Consider the following 16100-nt stretch of genomic DNA (forward strand, 5'->3'; position numbering starts at 1 on the left):
CTGGTTTAAATTTATTCATTGCTGATTTAAATAATTCAAATAAGTGGTATTTGAAGTGAGTGGAGGCATATCCCAGTAATCTCTGAAGAGTGTTAGAGCTTTAAAATATACAACTCTTAATTGTTACACTTCAAAAAAAGAAAGTTTGTATTGGAGTCATCAAAATGGTTCATCCAGAATTTGGCATTAGAGGATCAATCTTCTTTGTGGTTCTGAAGAGGAGTACATTCACATCTAACCATCTTGGATATGAAGTGTCCAACTGAATTCCTTACAAGATGTAAATGGGGAAGTGATAATTTATCTGTTGTGTCTTCAAGATCCTTCAAGATCATTCAGAAATCTCTGGGTTTTGGAGTCTACCAAACAGTATTAACAGAGTAGAGTGGAGTGTTATCATTCTGCTAAAATGAAGCTTAGCAACCATGCGCATCGTTATTATTTAGACTTGTTACCTTTTCACAGATATTTACAAAAGGCCCATTTCAGTTTGCTAGGACAAGCAGTTCTAGAAGTTTTTAGGTTATCATTCTATTTACTCATTTGTTGAAAGAGTTTAATCTGGGACTTAGGGCAATCATCAGGTTTGCAAAAAAGCAGTAACATAGGAGACTTCAGCACTAATGGTGTTCTGGCTGCTCTTTGGAAAGATTTCAGGTTAAATGGAAGAATGGAGATACAGCTACCCTCATCCAGTTGCTGTCCGTAACACTTGCTCAGCTTCCAAGCATATCCGTTTTCAGGATGGATATTCATCAAATCATGATTGACTTGCAGTTTCAGCAGAAATGTATTCAAAGGTATCTGTGGTTATTCCAGTGCAATGTTTCTTGCACAAAGGTTCCATAGTAATTAATTAATTTCTAAAGCTGAAAGTACTCATCATTTTGACAGACAGATATTTCCAAAGATGAAGGCCACAACCTGTCTCCAGGAATACTGTTCATAAGAGGACAGGTGAGAGATAACTGCCTGGAAATCCAGCTAATGTTTTTTCCACTTCAAATTTGTGGTTCCTGTAATGTTTTGTTTCTTGCACCACAGTGACCCATTCAATTTGACAGAACATCTCTACTATTTTTTAGAATAAGGTAGCTTATGATCTTGCTTTGAGTACCATGGTACTGCCTTTTGGTGAGCACATTGCAGTGTAAAGAGAACATCCATGCGAATTTGCGAAGCCAAAATGATGTATACATAAGAGAATAAACTGGGATCAGACTGTGCTCTGAACTGTCATAAATTTGTTCAAGTATTTGAACAAAGTGTAGATATATTTTGGATGTTTCTACATTCAGGGGCGGGGCTGGGGGGAAGTGAATAATATTTCTAAAAAGAAAAGAATCTGAAGAAACGACAGACTTGGATACCTTATCTCTAATATAGTCAGAAAGCTCTTCTGTGGCTTACTACAAATTCGTTTTATTGTAAAAACTGTTACAAAGAGTGAAGCAAAAAGATCCTGATCATACTTTATTGGTCTCAAGAGAAGTCTACATGGTCAGAACTGTGGCAAGCTTTGAATCCAGGTCTGCAGTATTTGAAAGAAAAGCATTAGCCTGATATTCTGTCAAAGTCTTATATCCTGATAATAACCAAAGTTCTACTATCTGTGGAATGAAGTGGATGAAGCCTGCATACTGATGCCTTGAAGGATACAAAGTATAGTTGAATGGATATTGTAAAAGTTCCTAAACTCATCTGTTGGTCAAAACCCTTAAGGGGTCTCAGGACTCGTGACTTAACAAAGTAGATGTGTGCAAACTTGCATATGTTTGGTTGTAAAAGAGAAGATATGAAGACATCTGTTTTCAGAGGGTCATTTCTCTCTCCTGGCCTCTGATTCTCCATTGATTACTTTCATACAGTTCAAAGTGAGTTCAAGATTTCATAAAGCCCTTGAAGCCCAATGGTGTATTTCAGCTTTCAGATTTCTGCAGCTCTCATGGCAACTTAAAAAGTTTTTGTGCTCATCCAGTGGAGTTTTTTCATTATGCTCAATGAAGATAGTGGTACTATATACTCATCCTACCTTTTGTGCCCTTGTTCAACCTGATATTTTCATATATTTGGGCCAGCTTTTTTTGTCCTAGATCCAGAAATCTCATAGAGGCAAACCAGTAATGATCAAGTCTAGTTTTGAGGATCGCCATCAAGCTGCACTGGAAATATGAAGAAATCTGTGACTAATCTGTAACTCTGTCTGCAATCACCTTGCCATTTAGGAGAAGAAAACATTGAAGGTGTCCCTTTCTTCTCAGATAAGATGCCAACAGGTTGTGGTTATAATAACTTACTAAAACATCAGTATTCAGTTGTCAAGAGAAATGAAGAAGGTGCATCAGAAGAGCTTTGTATTTAGAGGGAATATGTATGCCAAGTTGTGATGTGAGCATCCACTTATATGTTCTCAACTTACAATTTGACGTTTTGGATGATGAAGAGCAACAGCAATTTGAGCCTGGTCAGTTACAGAAGTTCAAGCAAGAAAATTGGTCCTACTTGAATTATTTTGGTTGTTTAATCTTGGAGCCTTCAGCATGAGGGCTCTGAAAGGTGAGTTTTGGTTGATCCAGCTACAGCTGTTTAAGGCATCACAGCTCCTGGCCATCTGCCTTGCTCCTATAGGAGGGGTAGCAGAGGGAAACATTTGCTTGTCTCTTAACTGACTTGTTCAGCCTGGTAGGTTATTGCAAACCATCTTTGCTAGTGCCTTAAGGTGATACATTGGACAATGAAACGCACTTGTGGAAATATGAATGCGTGTTCCCTTCTGCTACAGGTGATAACCTCAGTTGAAGGAATGGGGCAGATAACTGATAACAGTAATGTCTTAAAGGCTACTGTTAGATACTGTTAGATCAGAGCTTCACAGGACTTTCTCAGTGTGGCTGACATTTGTGGGTTAAAATGAAAAAGCTGACTGACTTTTTCATAAGAAAGTTTCTCAGTTTGTGTTTCAAAATTTAAAGAGTTTTAATTGAGAAATTAGGTAATGATGCGTGTGGATGTATGTGTATTAATGTATCTGTTTAAAAAAAAAAAAAAAAGTCAAATTTGAAACCTGATAGTCTGGAAGCTTCTACGTCATGACCATTCCTAAGACCTGCCATGAAGCTTAGTGAGGTCAAAGCCCTCATAGTCACAGGGAGAAAAAGATTTTTTGTCACTGCATGAAGGTTTAAAAAAAATATATTCTTTTTAATCAGTAGTGTAGGGAAATTAATCTATATAAGTTCTCATTTGAATCCGACAGTTACTGTAGCACAGAAAAAAAAATCTCCATGCTAAAAATCTGCACCTTTGATTTGGCAAATTTATTTTGCTTCACATGTCTTTCATAAAGTTGGCAGGCATTCCTACAGGTTTTTGTTGAACTTTGAAAAGTTCTTTATTTGCAGTTGACCAGTTTCTGCATGGAGTTTATTGTATCTGTCTTTACGGTCTTCCAGCTATTAAATTTTATACATAATTTTTGAGTTTTAGGAAATTAGAGATGCACAAATAGATTTGAGAATGAAAATGATGGGGAAAAAAGCCTGTTCACATCACTGGCCATGTTACTACTTGTTATTGTCTTCTAATGTTAATTTTGGAGATGATCCTTCAAAGTTTTAATGCTTCTAAATAAGAGTCTTCTACAAATACAGAAGAAATTAGACATCATGTGTTAGAATTCTGGTTTACAATTTCAGAGGGCGGTGGTGGTTTTTTTTCCCCCCTTGGAATTTATTTCCTATTCCTTGATTACATCCTCCTTGCCATTCATTCTCCTGTTCCCAAAAAGAGACCTGTCTCATTGCATCTGGTGATAAGGGACCACAAATCTAGGCACAAAATAAGTTGTTTTTCTGATATTGCATTTGTGATCTAGACATTTTGACAATAGGTCTACAACAGAATTTCCAACCTATGTTTAGTCATTCCTTAGGCTTGAAGTCATATTCCCTGATTACAGAGAAAGTAATTTTTTTTTTTTACATATTACAGAATGATAGTTGAGAATATAAGCCCTAGTGCAGGTAGCGCTTTTGGTTTTCATGGCAGAAATTAATTTTAGTTTACAGTACCATGTTGATAATATGAATAGGTTGTAGTTTAAATGAATAGAACATACTCTTTTGGATACTTCCATGTGCTTCTCATTTCTATGAATTCTACCAAATTACAGGGTTTGTAGTTGGCTCACTTTATTTTTCTGTATTCTACTCTTAATGATTTTTTTCAGTATAAACTGAAAGGCTTATTGATTGCAGAGTCAAGCTCTTGACACTACATAAAATTATCACTGAACTTTTTATTTAATCCATGAAAAGCATCATGATTGCAAAGGGAAAATACTGAAGCTTTTAAGTGTTTAGTGTGTCCCCCCCGATACGTATGTGTTACAGTATAGACTCCAACTCTTGGTATACTGCTTTGCTTTAAGGAGAAGCATGGAGTGTTGGAGTTATTTTAATCATTTTTGTTCATTGTTTGTGTGTTCCCTGGCTAAAATATGTGTGAAGTCCAACTGATGCACTGAACCAAGCAGGGAGAACCTCTGTCTTAATCATTGCAGATCCTTGCTTAGTTCATGTATAATGAAGCAGGCTGAATCTGCAGAAGAGAATCTTTTATAGTAGTGTTCCTCAAAAAGCAGTTTGCGGAGGTACACCTTAACTTTGTCTTTGTAGACTTTTGCTTCAAGCGTAATTGATTAGTTTGAGGGTTTTTAGTGGGTGGTTTGGGTTTTTTTTGATCTTTATGTATTGCAGCTGCTTTATTAGGTGCTTCTTTTGGGAATTATACAGGAATTTTGGTTTCATATGTTTTGAGGGTGGTTTTTTTTAATGATTAATTGGCAGCTGTGATAGACTGACAATGAATGGTAGTCTGAATAGATTGAAAAGTTATTAGCTAGAGAAGTTCTGTTCTTGCTTTTAAATTAAATGGATTTTGTTCTGCGTGCACATACATGCTGAGGAGGATTAATTGGTGGGAGTGGAGAGGAACAGACATTCTTGCTTGGACATTTACCAGTCTATATATATAATTTGTGATTTTTCTTTTTTAACTTGCAGATAAGCCTCTGAAGAAGCGAAAACAAGAAAATAAACCACAGGAGGTTGGAGGTGCTACCGGAGCAAATAGAGCAGCTTCTCAGGAGACAGGTTCTGCAGGAAATGGGGCAAGGCCAGCATTGATGGTTAGTATTGATCTGCAGCAAGCAGGAAGAGCAGACTCTCAGGCAGCAGTAACTCAGGATTTGGACACCATCAGAAAACCTGAAGAAATTAAGCAGTATAATGACGGGTTTATGTGTGTTCCCCAAGAAGACAGTGTTGGAGTTCTTAAATTCAAACCTGAAAACCATCCTGAGATTTTTAGGAAAAAGTCAGACTTTGAGGGTCAAAAGACAGATATCCAGCAAAATGAAAACAGGCAAATGGAATTTCAGCAAAATGAGAGCAGACGGTTGGAAAGTAAACACAATGAGAATAAACAGTTAGAAGCTAAACATGAAAGCAAGCATGAAAGCAGACAAATGGAAGTGAAACAAAATGAGAACAGACAGACAGAATCAAAACAAAACGAGAGCAGGCAAATGGAGATGAAACAAAATGACGGAAAACAAAATAATGGCAAACAGGAAATAAGGCAGAGGCCTGAAACGCCAAAACAGAAGAGTGAAGGCAGGCCTGAAACGCCAAAACATAGACATGATAATAGGAGGGACTCCAGTAAACCATTGTCAGATAAGAAAATTGAAATACCTAGGCATAAACTAGATGTGAAATCTGATCTTTCAAGGGTAAAACCTGAAAGTAGATCTGATCCAACAAAACAAAGGCCTGATGGGCGTTCAGTTTCTGATACACCAAGACGTGACCATGATAGCCTTAAACAAAGGTCTGAGGACAGGGGGGAGTCAGAGAGATACAGAGGAGATCCATCCAAGATTAGAAGGCCTGAATATTTGAGATCTTCAAACAAAAATGAACATGATTCTAAGCATGGTATTAAATCTGATGGTTCAAAACCTGAGAAATTTGAAAGGAAACATAGGCATGAGTCTGGTGAATCAAGGGAAAGGTTTTCTTCTGGGGATCAGAAATCAAGACCTGACAGCCCTCGTATTAAACAGGAAGGTAAAGGAGATTCTAGTAAATCAAGACCTGATAAACCTGGTTTTAAATCACCCAACAGCAAGGATGAACGAAGGACAGATGGTAATAAGAGTAAAGTAGATAGTAATAAAGCACATGCTGACAATAAAGCAGAGTTTCCCAGTTATTTGTTGGGAGCAAGATCTGGTGCATTGAAACATTTTGTCATTCCAAAAATCAAGCGTGATAAAGATGGCAATGTTACTCAGGAGTCAAGGAAAACTGAATTTAGAGGTGAACAGAAGGACAAAGTAGAGAAGATTGGGCTAGTTGAAGATCTAAATAAAGGAGCTAAGCCTGTAGTTGTCCTTCAAAAGCTTTCTTTGGATGATGTGCAGAAATTTATTAAGGATAGAGAAGATAAATCAAGGGGCTCTTGTTTTAAGCCTAACAAGAACAAGTCATCCAAATCTAATAAAGGTAAGATTTTTTTATTATTAATTGCATTGTATCTTTTACACTCATGTTCTTTTAGATTTGCTACTTCTGTGGTTAGAAATTAAATGCAAACATTTGATAGTTTATATGCTTGTTTATTTGGTGATTTTGGGGAACAAAATGAAACTCGTCTATGGGCTCGTCATTATTGGAAATCTTGCTACGATGTACGTGAAATGATTTATTTACTCCCAGGAAGGTACCTAATGTGGGAACACTTAAGTGGCCTTAAGGTGTATTTCAGCTACATTGGTTTAACCTGGTAATTTGTCCAGTGAAACATAACTGCTGTACGTATGATGGTTTAAGTGTGTCTGTATAAGATACTGGTCCTACTGTAACTAAATCAGTGTAGCTGGAGTGGTGGCAAATACTATGTATACAAGCCCTAAGATTCTTTTCTATTTTTAACTGGAACTGAAATGTGGTTTTCCAAGGCAAGTTTTCACATGATGCGATAAGAATGCAGTTACAAAGTCCTATCTGCCTCTTTTACACTATAAACACAAGTCTGTTGGGGAGCCTCCATGCTTGAGGTTCTGTGACGATAAGCTGACAAAAAGGTTCTGTCTTTAGGAGAATTCAGACATCATTGGTTCTAGGGTCCATTGTATGCAGAGAGAGGAAAAGAACTGGTAAACAGTTGGCTGGCATTTTCAAATTAGTAATATGGACAGGAAATAATTCAGAGTAGTTTGTAGGTTTGATATTTGATTGATTGTCTCTTCTGCGCATTTAACACCTTTTTTATAAGACTGCTTTTCTTCTTGGTGCTCTTAATTTGGTTTCAGACTGAAGTAGATCATTTCAGATTGTGAAATCGATGTTTCGAACTGTTCAGGGTTCCTTTCTTTTTTAATGTTTAGCATTTAAAGCATTTAAATTTCTTACATAGTTATGTTTATAGAGTTGTCATGTCTCAAAATAGACAAATCAAGTGGCAGGGGAGAGGATTTCAGCTGTATGCAGGATGATGTATGAATGCAGTTCCAGGTATATCATGAATTCAAGATTAAAATGTTTTCTTATGTAGTTTATCTGATAAGAAATATGTAGAAATCATCTGTTTGAATGTATAAGTGTTTATGTGCACATGTACAGAGGTGATATCTGTATAATGAAATTATTGTGCGACGTCTGTTCTAGCTACTAACCTGTTTGTATTAACTCTTAAAGATGTAATAATTCAGGACATGTATTACTTATTTGTAAACTGTTAGCCTCCTTGTTAATTATTTTGTCTTTATCCTGGAAATATGAACCTTTCCCCTGTCCCTTTTTGAGGTTCTGAACAGGCAAAATTTCCATTTCTAATAATGGGTATCTAGAGTTAGACATAAATTATGACATCTTTGTTGTCAGTTTAGTCTAAGGATTTCAGATGAAACCTTCATGTTCTTGATAGGGAATACTGAAAACCTTCTGATGGAACTCAGCTCTAGTCTGTGAAGGATAGATTTTGAATTCACACAATTCTATGTGCAGAAAATCAGTAATTTTTAGAGCCCTCAGAGCCATATACAGTGCATGTATGCTTTCTAAAATGTTTCTGAAGTACTTGTAGTCTGTATTGTATGTGGTTATTTATATAGAATTTTTTAGAAATGTGTAACAGTTTTAATAACTCTTGTCTGATTGGTATGACTCCAGTAGCTGTGTCACACATGAGCAACTCATTAATTTTAAAGTCAGGTTTATAACTTTTCTGCAATGTTTTTGTGTATTTTTTGTTTTCTGAATTCATGTATTTTTTACATGCTCTCAGGTAACTTGGGACATATTTTCCAGGGAAGGAAAATGTTTGAATCTGGTATTGGTGTTTTTGCTGTGGTATTCAGAAGAAGGTTCTTACAATGATACTAGAAATAGGTTTTGTGGGAAGAATAATGTTGTAACTATGTTTCGCTTACAAATCAAGTTTTGAGTGTTCAGCCAGGCAGGTTTTGTAGAAAGTATCTTTGAACTTAAGATTTTTCATGTGTATTTTTAGCTTTACATTTCTTTTGCCCAACTTCCTGGTAACTTACTTCCTAGGATATATTATGCTAAATAACTAGGTGAACTCCAGTGTTTCAAAAGCTTCATAATTTCTAAAGCTATCTCTTCATAAGCCAAAAGTGTATTTGTCAACAACTGACTGATACAGAAAATATTCATGCCATCACCACAGTGTGCTCACTCCAGTTGAGAGAAATAGTATTCACTGTTTTACTCTGTGCCATTTTCAGTTACAAACATTTTAATACACTAGGAAATATAATTTTCATAAACATTCTTTATTTACTTCATCCTATATTTCTTAAAAGATTGTAGCAAATATTTTCTAGTGTTGCCTTTTAGCATCATTATTCCACTTCTCACATCCTTACTCCATGTAGCTTAGTATATTTTGCTTTATCTTTCCTTACTTTAATTCCTTGTATTTCTTGTGCTTTGTTTTTGCTTTATCATCCATCCATCCCCCAAGAAAATGTCTTTTCCTGCCTTTGTCACGTACAACATCATTGCTATGATTTATCTGAAATCCAGTTTAAAATAGGATTAGTTCAGCTAGTTCAAAACACTATTTAGATAGTCATTTTGTCTTAAGGGCCTAATGCCCATTCATTATAAAACTCAGTGAAATTGACATGTTTTAAGTTAAAATTAATACTTTGCAAACTGGAAGTCTATATAACTTTTTATAATGTTTCAGTAAATTTTAAATTTGAAAATCATACCTTTATTGTGCATGTGGATAAGCCTTGTATTGTATTGCAAAAAGACAAAGTAATATTTTAATCAAATTTTATAGACAGGTTTGAAATTTTGTTATTATATGAATGGGAGGGATAGCCGTAGTGTGCGACTGTTAATATTGAATCATCCCAACAGTCTCTTTTGGCATTTACAAGAAAGAAGTGACGTTTTTCTCTTTCTCCCGATCTTTGAGCATTTTTCTGAAAGATTGACTCTAGCTCACAGGAAAGTTATGGAAATTTTTTTCATAATATTTTTGTTAAGGGGTCTTATGGTGAAATTTTGTGGCCTGTTTTCTCTGGGTCACAATGAATTGTAACACTTTTTTCTTTTGATTTTAACATCGGTGAATGCCTTTTATCCTGGATTTAATGCAAATGTGTATTGTTGGGGGATCCATGAAACTTTTCCCTTTGAGTTTGTGCCTGCAATGAGGAGGTCATGTTTGCTATCCTTTCTTTTCAGAGCCTCAGTGAATACCTTCTGTGCTGTTTCTTAGAACTATACTGATCAGCTATGTTGGGATGGGAGCTGTTAAGTTTCACAGTTACCGCATTCTGAACAAGATAAATTTTCCTTTGTTAAAGTATGAAACAGATATGAGTAATGAGAGATAGTGTAACTGTCTGTATAAGGAGATGTCTGAGTTGGTTTATAATATGTTTGAAGGATTGCCTTTCCAAAATAAGTATGATATATGTAATGCAAGTTTTAGTTCTAGGAAATAAGTGTGTGTTTTTTAAGACTTGTGCAGAAACACCTTTTGGGTCTTCCAGTACCACCTGAAAAGTGTTGTTCAAAAAAAAAATTAAAAAATCTGATCTGAATGCTAGTCCTTCATTGTGTAGATTGTTATAGGATTTCATTATCTGTACAACACAGAACTTAAACGCAGGTTTTTGTTGCGCACTACAAGTCTTACTAAATATACTATGTTCTCTGCTGCTATGATCTGAAATTTGAGTGGAGATTTGGCATTTCTTCAAGGGTGCTCTTCTTACGTATTGTTACAGAATCAGCTAAAAAATTTCCTGCTTAATCATCTTCATGTTGTAGAGTTAAAACAATGCTTCTAGATTTTTCTGTGTTCTGTGCTTGTGTGGTTTGTTGCGTTTTTGTGTATTGTGCGGGTTTTTTGTTTGGTTGAGTTGTGGGGGTTTTTTGTTTCTTTGTTGTTTTTAATTCCAGGTGACTTTTTCAGAGCCTATAGTAACTATAATTTGGCATTTGTGTAACATGATGGTCCATCTTTGAGTTCTAGCACTGCTGGAAACAGTCTCACTTATGAAGCAGAGTAATCAATTAGGTGCTTATCTTCTAGGTTGGAGTGACAAGAAAGGGGGTATTCGAGGAGGAAAAGCTGTATCCAGATTGTGTTGGCTCAGTGAGCCAACTTGTGATGCCTCTCACAGATTTCTAGCTAGCACAGCAGAGCTACTCACGAATACTTTCTGGTACAGCTGAAAACTGTGGACAAAAAGGGAGTATAAATTTTGAACAGTTGTTTAAATCCTTCATGTATAGGACTTCTATAAGGACAAAATTGGCAAAACTTTGAGCAAAATAGCTTCTGCGTATTAACACATCAAGTAAATTTTAGAGTTCACTGAAATTTATTTCTGAAATGAGTCTCTTGATGCTGAAACAGACACACTGTTGTACTCATTGAAATCTGTGGGGCAAGCAGCTGTGCTGCAAGGAAATAACTGGAATAAAAACATATTTCCATTGGATAGGAAAAAGCTGCAACTTGGCTTGCTTACTGCAGATTATGCTTTTGTAAAGATTACCATTGTGAAAGCCCATGATTCCACAGATCTGAAATTTGAAATCACTGTCTTGGAGTTCCTGGTAGCAACCATATTTGCATGTGGGAAGGCCAGAGTAATAACCCACTAAGCATCTTGCACGTGCATGCACCACCAGGTGGATCAAGCATGTCAGAACTTTCTCTGAAGTTCTACAGAAAATTATGCCACATTTCAGAGAAAAAAAGGATATATTTCATGACTTACAGCAAGAAGTTTATAATGATTCTTCTCAGCTGAGGTCTTTAAAGTTTTTCTTAAACTCTAAATTTAACTGGAATTTTATAAAATAACCATCAGTTTCATAAGGCTAGAAGAGGAGCTGGCTGTCCCTCATGGCATTAGAATTATTTAAAGATATGTTGGGTTTGCAGAGGATCCATTTTAATATACACATTGTCCATTTAGCCCTCATTAATTTTTTTTTTCCTCCTTTCTGGATTGAACAGGTTCACAGTTTGAAAAATGTTTCAGGCGTTGTTTAGTCAAAAGCTGAAGCCAAACTACATATAACGCCTTAAATCCTATTGTGGTTTAACCCCAGCCAGCAACTAAGCATCACGTAGCCGCTCACTCACTCCCCCCACCCCCACCCAGTGGGATGGGGAAGAAAATCGGGAAAAGAAGTAAAACTCATGGGTTGAGAGAAGAATGGTTTAATAGAACAGAAAAGAAGAAACTAATAATGATAATGATAACACTAATAAAATGACAACATTAATAATAAAAGGATTGGAAAGTACAAATGATGCACAGTGCAATTGCTCACCACCCGCCAATCAACACCCAGTTAGTCCCCGAGCGGCAATCCCCCCGTCCCCACTCCCCCCAGTTTATATACTGGGCAGGACGTCCCATGATATGGAATACCCTGCTGGCCAGTTTGGGTCAGGTGCCCTGGCTGTGTCCTGTGTCAACTTCTTGTGCCCCTCCAGCTTTCTCGCTGGCTGGGCATGAGAAGCTGAAAAATCCTTGACTTTAGACTAAACATTACTTAGCAACAACTGAAAACATCAGTGTTATCAACATTCTTCTCATATTGAACTCAAAACATAGCACCAGCTACTAGGAAGACAGTTAACTCTATCCCAGCTGAAACCAGGATACCTATAGTCTAGGAAGGTCTTGTTTCTCTAGCTTGCTTTGCACTGGAATGGATCATTCCTGCTTGCAGGGTTTTTTAGGTAAGGTGTGTCCATTCTATCCCAGAAAGTATGTTGGGTTTTGTATGGGCATTGTACATACTCTCTGGGGCGTTCGTTTTTGGTGCTAGTTTTTCAGAAGTAGACGTTGGATAAACTGGTATTGGTAGACAGCAGGGATTCAGCTATTGCACACTGGAGTCCTTTCTTGTGTTGATCTGTTACCAGTACAATAGGAGACATTTTCAGCACAGTGCTTTGTCTGGTGGCTGCTGTAGTTATTTCCTACTTTAGTCTTTGCCACTAAGGTAAATATTCCGATTCTTGCTCTCATAGCTGTTTTCTCTGAGTAGTAAGAGTGAGCTTCAAGTGTTGCACATCTGGTTCTTAGCAGCAGTAATAAACTTCACCAAACCCCCTAGTTTCATTGTACTTTGGTACATCCGAAATATGATGCTTTGTCTGTTTGGAGATTTAGGAGTGCATTGTTTAATTAGTTCATTTTTGAAAAATTACTTTGGCATATATAAGTGATAGAAATTTATTACCTAATTTGTCAGAGCAATTTGTTGTAAGTCTGAAACTGCCTTTGGTTTGTGGACGTGGATTCTTGATCAGGTTCCTCTTACTTCTGGGAATACCTAAGGCTATTTTGCATAAATAATTTTTGCAACAGGGCATTGCAATATATAAAACTATGGGCCAGCAATTTGTCTGACATCGGTTACAATGTGCAATGCAGACCTGTTCATGTGTATAAGTATCTAAATATGGATGTTATTTCTTGGCTTATGTGCAGGGATATGTGCTCAAAATTTTTTGTTTCAATTTTCTTCTAAACAAAGGGTAAATTTAGCAAAATACAAATAGGGGAAAGCCTCACATTTGCTTCTAGTAAATAAATTTTTCTGTTGCTTGACATTTTCAGCTGTTTTAGGTGACTGGTTTTGTGTAAGAAAATTTAAACTGTTTACTTGAAATTTGGTATTTACTTTTGCTCCGTGGGAACATTACCAATGAACAGAAAAGAACAGGATCAGACCTTTTTTGTTCCTCAATTACTGAACTGCTGTTTGCATCAAATAAATGTTCCTTAAATATACAAACTGTTTAAATACCTTCTGAGGAACTTTCCTGTAGTATTCTATATTAAAAGCTAAAACATCAGCAATCTTTTGTTGTTGTTGCTTATGTAATTAAGTTACTTTGAAGAAGCAAAACGAGAGTGGCTTCGTGTGGTATTTTCAATGATACAGGCTGAGAATGTTTCCATGATAGAGTGAGGAAAAAGCAGATCTTCTTGATGTGCCTATAGTTACAGATCAGGTATAAATCATGGCATTTGTTTTGCTTATTCTCTGCAAAGGTCTTGGTTGTATTATATTGCCTATACAGGAGTTCTTTTATGAGAAGAAAAATTGAGGTATAATTTGATTTTATTTAATGAATGTCCTTTTTCTTAGGTGAGGCCCAATGGCTCAATTTTTAAATTAATCAGAATACATGGCTGGGAAAATGCATCAGTCATAAATTTCAGATTCCCAACATCAATAGTAACAGAAAATTGCATGCTGTGTTTTGTAACTGTACAAAACACCTTAACTTTTTAATACAAAAAATTGAGTTGGCTTAAATTTCAATGCATGCGTTCAAAAGCATTGACAGTGAAATCCAAAAGCAGTCCCCTGACACTGATTCATAAAAGTAAGGGCGTTTGTGCAGCACTGCATTTATTTAAATTGCTAATCTTACTCCATTTTACTCTGAGTACTGCTATATTTTTTATGAAGTATCTTGTAGAACTAAACTGCTCTAGCCTCCTTTTATTGATTTTTATATAGACAAAAAGCCAGTGAAGAGCAATAAGGAATAAAATAACTTGTGGCTATAGTTGCCACAGCAGTCAGAGAGCTTGAGGAAATCGTTGATACTGACGTAAACATGAGTTCTCTTGGAATCTTCAGAGAGTGTGTGTTGGGTATATTCCCTGCTCTCTGCCTGGATCTTTCAGGGTACCCTTTGGAAATCTCTTTCCTCCATCAGAAAATGTTTCTTGCTTTGAGAGTATTTTGTACTGTTGTAAAATCCTTTTTGAATCTGTGCTGCTTAGCCATGGGCAATGATGACCTCTACTGTATCATGGAATTATTCTGTTGCTGTGTCCAGATTCTTCTCTGACCCACCAACCTGGCTGCATCCCATTTTTCAAGGCCAGAGCTAAGGACTGGAATATAAGCAGGGAGTCTGAACCTCTTCTTTTGTTTAGCCCAAGGCTGGGACCCTTCCCTTTGTGCCAGTATTGGGGCAGGTGAGGAAAAGTTATTTTGAAAGATATGTTCAAGCAGGTTCTATGGAATGATACAGGACATACTTCTTCCTAACACTGTTTCTCTCCCTCCTGCCAAATTCGTTGCAGCAGGGAGTCGTATGGGTGCAGTCCCTTGGGTGGTTGTGAGGGCATCTCAGTCTCCCACCCTCTTTCTGGTGTGTGTGTGTGTGAGCTGAGCTCAGGAGTTATCCTTTCATGGATATAGTCAAAAGGTGAGGGTAAGGGGGTCAATAAAGGGTTATATCCTGCTTATAGGATGTAGCTGTATATCCTTAATAAACTTTAAGTCAGAGAATGGGAGAGGAAAGAGCAAAGCCACTGGAGTTAATGCACTACTTCTCATGTTATTTTCACCAGTATTCATGTGATGGTGTGTTTTGCAGCTGAGGGCGTGTTATTGAGATAAAAGTGGAACTTTTGTCTTATGAGCAGATGTACCTTCCTCATACCTTAAATTCCTCTTTGAGAAAAGGATTGCAATTTCCCTGTGTTTCCCCTTCTGTTCTTGAAACTCTCCGGGGCACAGAATTATTTGGAGGAGTGTGAAGCTGGTGAACAAGGGACCGTGATCACCAAGGATTCAGTGCACCATATAAAGAACATAGTGGACCATTTTAAGGGAGAGCCTGGTGGAAAGGATATCGTTACATTTGCACACTGAGAGACAGACAAAAATTTTCAACTTTAACCAGTAAGTTGTTCATCCATCACAGGTAGTCATGTGGCCCTTTGCACTGTAGTGCTGCCCGAGTGCTATATGTAACAATACTTAGGTATTTTTAAAGGATGTTTATTTTCCAAACGTCTTTATAAAGTAGGGAAGTACTTCTATCCCCTCTTTTTTCTTTTAGTTCTTTATCTAAAATAGAACCTTATCTGCATGAGTGGTTGTAGTGGAATTAATCTGTGAGTCTATGCTGTTGTAGTTACAATGACATGGCTTTCCAACAAGAAGGTGGCACTCTTGTTAGAGTAAGAGTGTATTTTACTTCATTTAGCACAGAGTTTGAAGGTTGGTTGAGCTAATCCAGAAAGAAACTGCTTTCCTTCCTGTATGTATGTCTGATATAGGAGGTTTTATCAGTGTAGTTATAGTGGTGACCCAAAATTACTTGAGAAAGTTAGACAGTAAGCTGGTGTGGCATAAGGGAGGAACATCCTCTATCAAATGCACAGAAGACATGTAAGGAAGGTGAGCTTGGCATCTCTGGAATAAGAGCAAGACTGGATATACTAGTCATCAGCAAAATAGGAAAGGTCCAGTACCAGGTAATGTCTTCTGTGACAAAAAAAGAGCAAGAGGAGGGCAAAATTGAGCTGCAATCTGTAGGTTTTTATTTTTAATGTCAATATGAAGATGTGTGGCAATTCATTAGTGTAGAAGTTCAAGAATGTGGGGAGTGGTTAAACTTAAATTTCGAAAGGCTTAGAAATGCAAAGTTAAGATTCATATCCTCACCCCAAACAAGTGTCACTGTTCCGTCTTAGACCCTTG

At 36.8% G+C, this 16100-nt stretch overlaps 1 protein-coding gene across 5 annotated transcripts in view; it reads left to right on the top strand.

Annotated features, from left to right (window-relative positions):
- The window catches only part of NIPBL (Nipped-B homolog (Drosophila)), a 170086-nt gene that overhangs the window by 102169 nt on the left and 51817 nt on the right, over window positions 1-16100 (top strand). For 3 of the 5 annotated variants that reach the window (XM_010565659.1, XM_010565661.1, XM_010565660.1), the window contains one exon: window positions 5064-6569. The exons of 1 other annotated variant lie outside the window; for it this stretch is intronic. In XM_010565659.1, coding sequence (XP_010563961.1) covers window positions 5064-6569 — 1506 coding nt within the window. Of the gene's footprint in view, window positions 1-2261; window positions 2557-5063; window positions 6570-16100 lie in introns of all 5 variants that reach the window. One more of the 5 variants, XM_010565662.1, reaches the window with a different exon arrangement.

The sequence above is a fragment of the Haliaeetus leucocephalus genome, unplaced genomic scaffold (genome assembly GCF_000737465.1).
Source record: "Haliaeetus leucocephalus isolate CR32 unplaced genomic scaffold, Haliaeetus_leucocephalus-4.0 Scaffold194, whole genome shotgun sequence".
In the NCBI taxonomy this organism is placed as follows: Eukaryota; Metazoa; Chordata; class Aves; order Accipitriformes; family Accipitridae; genus Haliaeetus; species Haliaeetus leucocephalus.